General features: G+C 32.3%; 1 protein-coding gene across 1 annotated transcript; it reads right to left on the bottom strand.

Annotated features, from left to right (window-relative positions):
- Positions 1 to 2,940: 2,940 nt before the first annotated feature.
- LOC130824047 (subtilisin-like protease SBT1.7) lies at positions 2,941 to 10,436 on the bottom strand. The gene is made up of 3 exons (XM_057688923.1): positions 9,570 to 10,436; positions 6,195 to 6,564; positions 2,941 to 4,466 (listed from the first exon to the last, which is right to left on the bottom strand). Exons 1-3 carry the CDS (start codon positions 10,314 to 10,316, stop codon positions 3,280 to 3,282), a joined length of 2,304 nt encoding a protein of 767 aa, XP_057544906.1. The 5' UTR covers positions 10,317 to 10,436; the 3' UTR covers positions 2,941 to 3,279.
- Between the last annotated feature and the right edge of the window lie 1,985 nt (positions 10,437 to 12,421).

Genomic DNA, 12,421 nt, shown 5'->3' with positions numbered 1-12,421 from the left:
ATTTGTCCAGAGGATAAAGCTGACTTAGTGGCATAGGGCATTCTGTGCCAGCCGAGTCAACGGCGGTTACTGGGTCGAAGGGGAGCATTTTTGTTCACGGCTTTTGGGCGGTTATTTTGTGTAATTAAGCCCATAACTTCTTTTATTGGGAATTTGTATAAATACCCCATTTTCCCATTTTAGGGTTAGAGTTTATTATTCATAAATTGAGAGATCACAAGAGAGTCATTATTATTTATAGGAGATATCTTAATTCATTTACTAAATTCTTTGCGATCATAGGGAAATTATTCGATCTTGAGGCTGGTTGACGTAGCTATCACATTGATAATGAACCACGTCAAATCTCTTGTGTCATTTTTTTATTTTTTACATTGAATTTTTTTATTGTTTTACTATTTTTCATCAATCAATGCTTCCGCTGTCCCACAACAGTAGTGATTCAAACTAATGCAATGGAAAGGGCCTTTGCTAACTAATGCAAAAATCAAATTGTTGACGGAATGAAACAGGTAAATGAATTTATGTGTCCTTATAAATAAGGGACATGGACATAGAATCAAAAATGATTTATAGATGATTGTTCTATATCCTTTTCTCTACTTAAATTCAATCTTCCAAAATTTTGAAAGACATAATTATTATCAATTATTATAAGACATCTCTATATTTTTCAACTTAATAAAATATTCATAACTCAAAGAACGAACCATATGGGAGAAATATTATAATAGAAAAATTTTTTAGAACAACAACAATATTAAATCTGTTTTAGAGTTTAAAGTCCGATATTTCATTATTGCAAGTTACAACAATTGGTAGTTGATAATGAAATATTAAAATTTATTTGCTTTACATTTATTTTATACATTTATGTTAATAACTTTATAAAACATTTAATAGAACAATGGTTTTAGGTTTTTACATATCTAAAAGCAATAAGTAGGCATATATAGAAGCAGACAACATATTGCAACTTTTTTAAAAATTTAAGTGGAAATTATTTTAGAGTTTCGTGCTTTGTATAGTCTTTTCTTAATTCAAAGTAAAGTGATAAATGAACTTCAAAATATCAATTTTGTGCATAGTGTTAAGATAGAAAAGGTTTGACGGCTTCAAAACACATAACTTGAACAGTTGCTCGCATTTAATACTGTCGCAAGCACAATAATTGATCCATGAAGACAGGGAATTGATAGGAACAGGATATATAATATATGTAATAAAATTTAAACGGGAGTCGAAATTGAATTGTAACTCGACTGAAAATAAATGCGTTTAATATGGAATTTTTGATCTATGACTCAAAAACTATCCGATTCGAAAAAAAATCATAAAAAACTTGGTCTAATTACTGAAACATGTATCTGACCGTTTTTACCCATTTTCATTTTTACGTCAACACTTTTAACTTCATGTCATCGATTTTCGTCGAAACCCATTAGTCATTTTGTAAAAATGTATTTCGACATTTTTCAATATTATAGTCCTTAAATGGGTGTATTAGTCGCTTCTAGTAAAACAATATTTTCTACGAAAATAAAAAATAAATTATTAGAAAATAATTGAAAAAAATTTAATGATAAGAAAAAATTATAAAAGTCACTTGAACCATTGAGTCAATTCGAATCCGACACGACCGAAAATCCACCTAATCAATCGTTTTGACAAATCTATTAAAAATCTAAAATTAAGCTTGCTTAGGCTATAACTCAAGTTTTATTTGATTAAAAACTCTATAAATATTAAATTGGCTAATATATTATCTAAACACAGAATAATGATATCCTAATTGGCATACACCATTTAAAGTTAAGTTTTCTACTTACTTTATGGGTTGAAGAAAATATCATAGTTGGAATGCAAAAACTTCAAATCATCACGACAAAACCCCAAATATACCAATCAAGTAGCTTTCATTCATGATTCTAAAAGGCCAAAACTGCCAACCTGTAATATGAAGGAACAACTCTTCAAATGGCAACCTTCATGTAATGACAGTTCTCATCCTTTTCGGACCTTGTCTTTGATGGAACTTATGAGAACGATGATGATGATAAACTCTTAGGAGGTGTTTGGCATCAAGAGTGAAAATGTAATGGAAAGGAAATTTAAAGGAAAGGGTAAGAATAAGGTAAAGGGTTATTTTTTAAAATTGTATGGTATAGAAAAAAATTGAATAGAAAGGATAATGGAAACACATTTTTTAAAATTCTCATATATTTATTCTAATATTACTCGCCATCTCACAAATCAATTAAAAAAACTCATTTACGTCCAAGGTTTTCTCCACCTTACAAACCACCAAAATTAGCTGACAGTATTTTTTATGTCCGCTAGCAAGCCATCGAAATTGGCAGTGCAATTTTCTGTTTTTCTTTCTCTTCTCTGCGAGTGTAATAAATTCCATTTTCATCAACATATATGCAATTATAATTATTAAATTTGAGTTTAATATTCTAGATCTAGAATATTTTTTTCCCTCAAATTAAACCATAAATGGTGATTGTTGTGCTAAAAGACCAATTCCATTTAGTTTTTCATTTGTGAAAGTGTTGATTATTATTCTCTTCTTGTTGCTGCTTCGGCTGGTCATCAGAGGTGGAGGCGGAGAATGGTAGAAATTTATAGATGGAGGTGTATGTGTGGTGGTCGGTGGAGGAGAACTGTCGAACTCTATTAGAACTCAACAATGGTTACGTTGAATTTCTAACTGTCAATTATCTTGAGTGATGGTGTTGGTGTGATTGGTTGTTTGAGGGAGAAAATTAAATGTTTCCCCAACTTTTATAGAGGTAACAAAATACAGGTAACCATGACCTTCAAATAATGGTATTTATTATCCAAAATTGAAGTCAAACAACTAGTATTGAATTTTGTTACTTAAATCCATTACCAGAGCATCAAAACATCATACCAAACACCCCTTAATAAAAATCATTTTATCACATCTTGGAAATAAAACTTCATTGAAGATTAAAAAAGTAAATCATAATTTTTGCTCTTATCTTTAAGAACATTACATAATTTCCTTCCTTCACTCTTACTCTCTTAGTAGCAGAACAATTGAACAATACACTAACAATACAGCCTTATCTCATGGTTTGGCCGTATTGAACGCGGGTCCCTATTCGAACGCAGGTCTCATGCCTGAAAGTTTGAGATACCTTCAACTGTTAATCTTATGGATTGCGGGTCCCTATTAGAACTCTGATCTCATTGCACATTTTTTCCGAAATCGAATTTTTCTGAACAAATTTTGTTCAGTAAGGAATTTGATCATGACCAGCTGAATGCAATGGGGCTGGTAACTATATGCTTACCATCTGACCATTCAATCCTAGCAAACTTGTTTGTATCTGAAGGCATTGGCTCACTACTAAAAGTTACTGTGTATGATTTCTTCTCATTTACTTTACTGAAGCTCAGGACTTCTGGGTCAACTGATATCTTAACCTCTGGTGCCTGTGAAGTTACTGTTACCTTATATGAGCCAGGTGGGCCCACATTGGTCACCGTCCGAGTGTGCTTCAATACAATGGGCCCGCTTCTTGGACTGTCAGCTGCTTTGTGTGCTGGGGTCGATTTAAATGAGACCGCAAATGAAGGGTAATTGAAATCCGATAGGCTGTAATTCTTGTCACTGTCACAGGTGAAATTTCTCCGAGCAACTGAGCTTATTTGTGATGGGGTGTATTTAAGTGCACACAGGAAACCCAAGTAATCATCGATTGTGAGATCGTAGATCAGCCCGGGATTTAGGGCTGAGACAGGGTCTACGTGTCCAGCTCCGTGGTCAAAGGGTGTCGATGGCTTCCCAGTAGCCGTATCCTTAAGAGTCTCCCCGTTTTTGTAAGTAACATAAGCCGTAGTCATCAAAGCAGATTTTATTGCCGCGGGACTCCACTCAGGGTGTGCACCCTTTAGGAACCCAGCAAGACCGCTCACATGAGGACACGACATCGAAGTCCCTGATATGATGTTAAACTGAACCCGTCTCGTGTCAGAAGCCACCCCGGTGGGACCCATAGCTCCCGACCACCCAGCTAAGATATTAACACCTGGGGCAATTATATCAGGCTTTAATATCTCGGGGGTGATCCCATTCGGACCTCGAGAACTGAATGCCGCCACCACAGGAGATGGTTGAACACCGACCTTTGTCCCCTCGAAAAGGATGGTGGCAGTCGGTTTAGAGTCCGTAATTGCGTAATCCCTTATTGCGTCTCCACTCTTCTGGCCCACCAATGTCGCGGGCAGTAAATGTGCATCAGCAACTAACTCTTCTCCATTTGCATCGGTATTAGCTAAAATCATGCCGAGACCACCAGCAGCTTTGACGACAGCGCCCTTCTGGACCCGAGCATTGACCCCACGATCACACAATACGATCTTATCTTTCACCTTCTCAGGAATTAATGTGCCAGTCATACATAAACTGCCACTAGTGGAATTGCTAGCATTTCCTGCAAGTCATAATCAGATTTCACATTACAATTTGACTGTCAGTCATTAATGTTTGAAAGAAACAAACAATATAATGCAATGCCAAAAATATCTAACTGTAAGTTGTTGGCCTCTTATTTTGTGATTCTGTATGCAGACAAAACGGGTATCCCAAGTGCTAATTCTTCCAGTTTGCATGATTATCTTTGTTGATAAAAATTGGCATTATTATTAGTGTGTAGCTGTGTACTCAATTTGCACATAAACAAACAATTATTACATTGTTTAAATTAGGGGTGTTCATTAGCGGGTACCCGGTTAGTCGGGTACTGTTTTTAATGGCCCATGTCCCGGGCCAATTTATATGGGTTCCCGGATGATATGGGCCTGAGTCGGTAAATAACAAAAAGCAAATTATAGTCGGTTTTGGGCAATTTTCGGCCCATTTGAGCGAACCACAAATTCAAAAAGCAAATTAACTAGCGAATTATGTAATATTGGTCCAGATCCTTAATTGAAGTCATATTAATATTGAATTGTGCATTTAAACACAAGAGTGACTAGTGAATTTGTTCAATGCACATACATGAGTTCGACCATTCTATACAAATATCCGGAGTTCGCCCGTGGGTTCAACCATTTATAAAATGAGTTTATCACTCAAATTAGAAACTCGCAAAACCTTAGTGACAACGATTGTTACGAAAATCCTAAAAATGATGAATATTTGGGTATGCCCAATCAACTAAAAGACCGCTACTTTTAATTGAAATTTCGATGTTAGAATTTAATCAATACTTGAATAATTAAATTCCTGATAATAAAATTATGAAATGTTAGCAACAATGCAGTTAACCTACTTTTCTTGGGATTTAGTTAAGTTTCTAACCAAAAGAGTGAAAGAATGTGAATGCTTAAATTTGTTCACCAGCTATTTCCTTAATTTTGGAAAAAATATACATTTTCAACCACATAAACTATCATAAAAGTAATTTATCTTGTCAAATACTCCACATTTATCCTCAAAACTACTTGAAGAATGTAGCTCACCTAAATTTCTGGACCTTCCAATTTTTAAGTAATAATGCTTCCAAAATCAAAGAACTAGTGCATTTATTTGTTATAACAATGTATTCATGTATTTGAGTGAGACTACGAGTTTTATTGCATCTGTCTCTTACACTGTATTTGGATAGAGAGTAAAATTGTTTTCTACAGACAGTTGAATATATTTATTTAAAGACACGCACGGACTAATCCAAACATAATTAAAGTTTGGAAATGACTAAACTATCATCATGTATGAGTTGAATTAAGGTCACCATGTCAATATTCAACATAGTGATATCTCAACTAATTAATTAAAAGTACAAGATTACACATTTGTTTCTAGCTCGTATGCACACTTTAACATGGGTTTCGATCATTGGACACGTATCCAACTCGAACATATAAACATCAAATTATCATTGTCATTTTGGGAGAAAAATAGGAAATATTTCAAATTCATCCCACTACGGTATATATTTTGATCAAAAGAATTCTTTTATTTCATTTTTACATACTTTACAAATATTTTTTAACTTTAATATCAATGATATTCTCTTAATTTTCTACTTCATTAATCAACATGTTTCATAATTAGATTTTTATTTCCCCATAAATATTTTTATTTCCCATAAATATTTATTAACATATCCTAAAGACGAATTTAGTCATGGAGTAAATTCAAAAATTAAGGAATTTACCTGCATAAACAAGGGGAAGCTGCCCTTGAGGCAACGAATCGCCTCGGAAAAGTGAAACACCAAAATATTTCTTTCCTTCACCAACAGTAGCAAACGCTGGGAAGTCCCTATCGAGTGTCCCGGCCCCTACAGTAGTAATCCAAGGTGCCCCATTCGACAAGCTGAATGCACTCGGTCCTGAATTCCCTGCCGAACATGACACCAAAATGCCGTGTTCCATCGCCGCAAATGCCCCGATGGCCACGCTATCCCTATAGTAATCCGACATTCCTCCACCCAACGAAAGCGATAACACATTCACTTTATCTTCAATTGCCTTATCAATGGCTTTTAAAATGTCAGAACTGAAACATCCTCCTGCCCAACAAACCTAAAAAAAATTCTCTTATTTGATCAGTAAAACTCTAACTTTTAATTTATTTGTTAAGATGTTTTGAGTATATAACATATTATGGGGCTTCAACCCTCAGTTTAGAGTAAATAAACTATCATGGGGTGTCTAACGCCTAACCATTTATTTATTACTAAGTACTAAATAAATGGTTAGATATTAGAGACCCCACCGTAGTTTATTTTACTCTAAATTAATGGTTGAAGCCCCAAGATATATAATAAATCAAAAATTAATATATTATGCATTGGCATCAAAAATGCATCATTAGCAATCCTTTTGAAATAAGAATACCATAGTCCATATATAGCACCAATTTAACTTCATTAACCAAAATGTAAAGACAATTGTGACAATCATTGAATTTTAGGGTTATAAGAGTAATTAAAATAGTATATGAACTAAAAATATTTATCACCAAATTAATGAGAAAGTGTACGATGACCTAGTGCGCATTAATTTATTGTGCCACGCTATTCATTCCAGATATACTCCTTACTCTTAACTCTCGTCACTTACATTTTTAGTCTTCACTTTGCTAGTTTGTTAAAATAATATTAATGGGATCAATTCTACCGTTGTTTCTAAAGTATTTAAAGTTGATAATTTGAGAATAACTTCTCAAATTCTTCATTTATGATTTTAATTATAAAATCTATAATTTGAAATAAAATACGTATTCCCAACCACAACATAAGATTAATATTTCGGCGTGCACTAAATCCATTTATGTCATGTTTGGGAACGATATTTCATTTGAAAATTTAGAATTAGCTCAAACTTATTGTTTAGCAAATCAAAAATTTTCAAATTTAAATTTGGATCAAATTCCCCCATTGTTTTCAAAGTAATTAAAGTTGAAAATTTGAGAATAACTACTCAAATCTTGTCATTCTCAAATTCTTTATTTATGATTTCATAATTAAAATTCATAGTTTGAAATGAAATAATTGTTACCAAATAATACATTATGACTTTTTCAATTAAAATTTAATCAATTCGACTAATGTGTTGATACTTTTGTTTTTAGATTAGATTTTTTTTATACTCTCGGTTCCTAAATAGTAGAATATTGATTTTAGTACATTCTACTATTTTTATATGGTCTACATTTTTTTCTATTTATCTCATCAACAAACTTAATTTCTTGATTTGTATCACATCTATATATTTCTTCAATGATATTCCTATACTTGACATCAATAAGTAAAAGCATAATATAGCAATTTTAGAGAAAATTCTAAGTTACCCTTTTGTCTTTTTGAACATACAATATTTAGCAAAATCAAATTGATGCTACTTTAAAATCAATTGGATAAGCAAGTAAAATTCAAGCAAATTTTAAACTTTTTACTTAAAAAAATCTCTAATTAGCTTAAAAAGAGAAAACATACACTTGTATAAGAAGTGCAAGTATTATACCCCTTCATATTCTCTCTCTTTAAATGTGTCAATTGATTTTTTTTAAACTATTCAACAATCATTCTTGTTATTCTCTCTCTTTAAATGTGTCATTTGATTTTTTTAAAATATTCAACAATCATTTTTGTTATGTGCTTTGTTTTTAATCTATAAATTAACACATAGTTATTTAGGATCTTGTTTGATTCGTCTTATTGTAAATTTTATTAATATTAACTTTTTATAATTTTTACTAAAGCATATTTAAAGATATTTAATATTGAAAACGTGAGAAAATCAAATGGAACATATAGTGAATGAAAAGTTATATTTGTTTAGTGTTCGTTTTAGGAAAGGTTGGATGAAAATCAATTTTAGATTTTTTTTCGAAAAAAAAAGAATATTTAGTCATGGAATCGATTTTCAAAAGTTATTCACAAATTCTCCTGAAAGACATCTCTCAAAGAGACCATCTTTCATGACTCAGCCCATATAATATAATTAAAAAAAAGTAAAGGTTGAGTTTTGAAATTGTGAGTTTTAAAAAGTTACCTCATTTTTTGTGCATTAATTATGTCAGTCATTTTTTTCTTTCATTAACCTCTTCACCTTTCTTCTTACTATACTCTCCATCCTCAAACTTTTCTCTTCACATATTTTCTCAAAATTCAGACCACTACGTGTTCAATTAACAAGTTTGATTAATTTTTTCATCTTTTTATATTCTATGTTCTTCTTTGTTTACAAGGAAATTAGTTTGATCCATTTATTTGTTGATTCTTTTTTTTCGTTTTTAAGGTATTTTTGACATATTTATTATTATTTTCGTAATTATTTGTTTAATAATATGTAATTAAACATATTCTCTATGAAGTTATTTGTTGACTCATTTTTTCGTTTTCATATTTTTATATATTCTCTATTAAGTTATTCGTTTAGAGACCGACCTATTTTTTCTTTGATCTAAGTTGATATAAGTTTGGCATTTAATCTGATGTAAGTTTGGGATTATATTTATTGTAAGTTAACATTATATATGTTGTAGGTTGACATTATAACTGTTACAAGTTTGGAATTAATTTAATGTAATTTTCATACTAATTCTTATATGAGTGGGTAAGTGTGATATAAGTGAATTTTAAATCTAATATAAATTGACATTGAGTCTGATGTTAGTTGACATTAAGTTGATGTAAGTTGGCATTTGGTCGAATATAAGTCGGCTTTATTTCTATGTAAGTTGGTATTGGATTTGATATATATTGGTATTCCATTTGATGTAAATTGGGATGAAGTCTGATACAAGTGGTTATTAGGTTCTATGTAATTAATCAGACTTAATGTCAACTTACATCAGACTTAATGCGAACTTAGAACGTACTTAATCCCAACTTACAACACATTTAGATTTAATTTAAACTTACAGCACACTTAATGTCTACTTACATTAAATTTAATACCAACTTATAATATACTTAATACTTATATTATTATTCCTATCAATAAGGCTATAATTTAGGTTTTTTTTTCAAAAAAAAATAATAATGCTCTAATTACACTAACAAAAGTTTAGTATAGGGTACCTTGTAAGCCGCCACTCTAGCTTTAGGAGCCATCCCACGCGCCGTCCCAGGAGCGTACCCAAAAAGACTAGCACCTTCCACAGGGGATCCAGCAGCAGTACTAGCCGTGTGGGTCCCATGTCCATCATCATCACGTGGTGATTTCGACTCCACTGATTCATCAAACGACCCCACAACTGCTTCATATCCTTGAGAAAAATACCGTGCACCTATTAATTTTCTGTTACAGCTTGAAGCGCTAAAATTTCTCCCTGTTTCACACGCTCCATTCCAGTTCATTGGCACGGGTCCCATCCCCGTATCATCAAAACTTTTACTCTCCGGCCATACACCCGTGTCTAACACCCCGATTATAACATCACTCGCCGATTCCGACTCAATAAACTCGTCCGGAGATCGGTCGAGTCCTAGAAAAGATGGGGTCCGAGTTGTGTGTAACTCGTACCGAGTCTCGGGTAAAACCGCTAAGATTCCTGGTGTGGAGGAAAGAGTTTCCGCTTCGGATTCTGTTAAACGTGTGGCGTACCCGTGTATAGCGTTGGTGTACGTGTAAATCATCTCAGCCGTGTCCGACACGTGCCGGAGTGATGATTCGTACCACTGTATATGGTGGTCGAATCCTGCCGGCATTTGGGATTTTGCCATGTGTACTATGTATGTTTTTTTCTCCGGTGAAGATGATGACACGTGGCATATACCCATCATCAGAAAAACTAACAACATATTATAACACGTAATTAACCTCATGTTTTTAAAATTTAGGGAAAAAATAGAGAAAATAAAAGGAAAGGGATAAGGTTGATTGAGATAGTAAGGAGGTATAAGAGTGAAGAGATATAAATAGATGTAGGAATGTAATATAACTAAGAAGTGAAAATACGGGGATTATGATAGGATTAAAAAAAGGACAAAATGAAAGACAGGCTAAGCTTAGTGTTGTGGTCTTGGTCTGTGGAGCACAGAGCATTTAGCTAAGATCAGCTTTCTTCACGTGTGTTCCCTATGTCATTTTTTCTCCATTTACCTAATTTTCTATAGTATTGCTCATTTAAAAAAAAATCTATGAGAATTAATCTTAAAAAGAATTTCGATTTCAACTATAATCCGTTTGATTAATGGTATTAATTGGTGATAATGAAAATGATTTGTACTGTAAATTTTTATGATATGTATTATGTTATTACCATGGTAATGAAAATTTGATCATAAAAAGTTTTATTGTTCACAATTTTTTATTTTCACATAATAACATATGTTCAAGTGCTAATAAATTGAAATGAATTTTATAAAGAAAATGAGCTTGTTGAAGCAGAATAAGTATGGTCATTAAGCTTATTAAAAGATGCTTTTACCAAAATTATACTAACATTTCATTATCATTCATATTATTTAGTACCGATTACCAAATAAACTGTTAAAAGATAATTTGAGTTTGTTAATGGAATAACGAATAAGAATGTATGGTACAAAATTTGAGACTTTTATAATTGGATCATCAAATTTTGAGTGTTTTGGAATGGTTTTTATTAGACCTGGGAAAATTTGACTCGACTCGAAAATGAACCCAGGACCGGACCCGACAAAATCCGAACCCGACCGACCCGAAAGCGACTTAATCCGAAACATGACCGACCGATAATTACCCGACCGAAAATGACCCGACCGGAAACCGACCCGTTTTGACAGATTTAATATCAATTTTTAGAGTAATTTCAATGTTAGAATTCATTTCAAATAAAATTTTAGTTTTCAAAGTATCTCAACATATTGAGTATATCACTTGAATCCTAAAACTCATCAATAGATCTCAAAAAACACGTATTTAACGTCTTTTTAGCCATCATAATTATTTTTCTTTAAAAACAGAACGTTATAATCATCTTAATTGAATACATGTATCTTGTTAAATCAGTCAAATGAGTTTTTAATTCTTCTACATTTCAGTAAGCAAATCAATATAATTTATACGAACGTTTCGCACGTTTGAATGAGCTTTTCAAAAAACGAATGTCGCTACCCTAAATTATAAAACACGTATCTTATAAGACGAAATAAGTACTTCGTTAGTTGTATATCTTTCCAACATGAAAATTGTGAAGATAATTTTAACGTCACTTTTATCTAACGTTACAATTATAATAAACAAAATAACTTTTATAAAGCGCGTATCTTATAAGTCTTTCAAAATAAGTATTAATTCCCCTATTTTTCTTGCACTTAAATGAACCTGACATACCAACTATTTTTTGAAAATCGTACATGTAATTTCTCTAATGATTTTTTTTATCATTTTAATGATTTTTTTTATGTTGAATTAGTCGATTGGATATTCTAATGTTTTATGGTAACCCGTTGGGTCAATCCGAACCTACCCGAAACCCAGAGTGATCCGACCTGAAACTGATCTGATCCGAAACTGACCCGACCCAAAAATGACCCGACCGATTATCCAATTCTATACCCACATAAACATTACATGTGAACAATCAAGGATCTTAAACACCTTCTATGCGGTAACCAGCTTAATGGAAAAACAAATAATAAAAGAATTAGGGGGCCAAATAAAAAATTTGAATAGGTAAAATAAGTTAAGGGCTATTTGACCCCGACGTGTCTCATAGAAGGTCCGCCATTACATGGAGCATCCCACTTTGACAACTAAGAGAAAGTTGTTTGGTTTATAAGACTTCTATTGATCTTTTATTGCCATATAACTTTTAGGTGGAACGCTCTTGTTCTTATGAAAGTAAATACACTTCAAAACTAATACACTTTGAACCAGTTATTAACATAACTTAAAATAATAAATCTAACAAAGTTAAAATAGCATAATTAAAATTAATTAATTTACT

The sequence above is a fragment of the Amaranthus tricolor genome, chromosome 9 (genome assembly GCF_026212465.1).
Source record: "Amaranthus tricolor cultivar Red isolate AtriRed21 chromosome 9, ASM2621246v1, whole genome shotgun sequence".
Lineage (NCBI taxonomy): Eukaryota > Viridiplantae > Streptophyta > Magnoliopsida > Caryophyllales > Amaranthaceae > Amaranthus > Amaranthus tricolor.
This window is presented reverse-complemented; position numbering and strand designations above follow the sequence as displayed.

Excerpts from the sequence above, each read along its gene's own strand:
- LOC130824047 (XM_057688923.1), bottom strand. The coding sequence starts at position 10,316 with ATGAGGTTAATTACGTGTTATAATATGTTGTTAGTTTTTCTGATGATG. Across the intron at positions 6,565-9,569 it reads CTAGAGTGGCGGCTTACAAG|GTTTGTTGGGCAGGAGGATG; the intron begins GTACCCTATACT and ends AATTTTTTTTAG. Across the intron at positions 4,467-6,194 it reads GCTTCCCCTTGTTTATGCAG|GAAATGCTAGCAATTCCACT; the intron begins GTAAATTCCTTA and ends TATGACTTGCAG.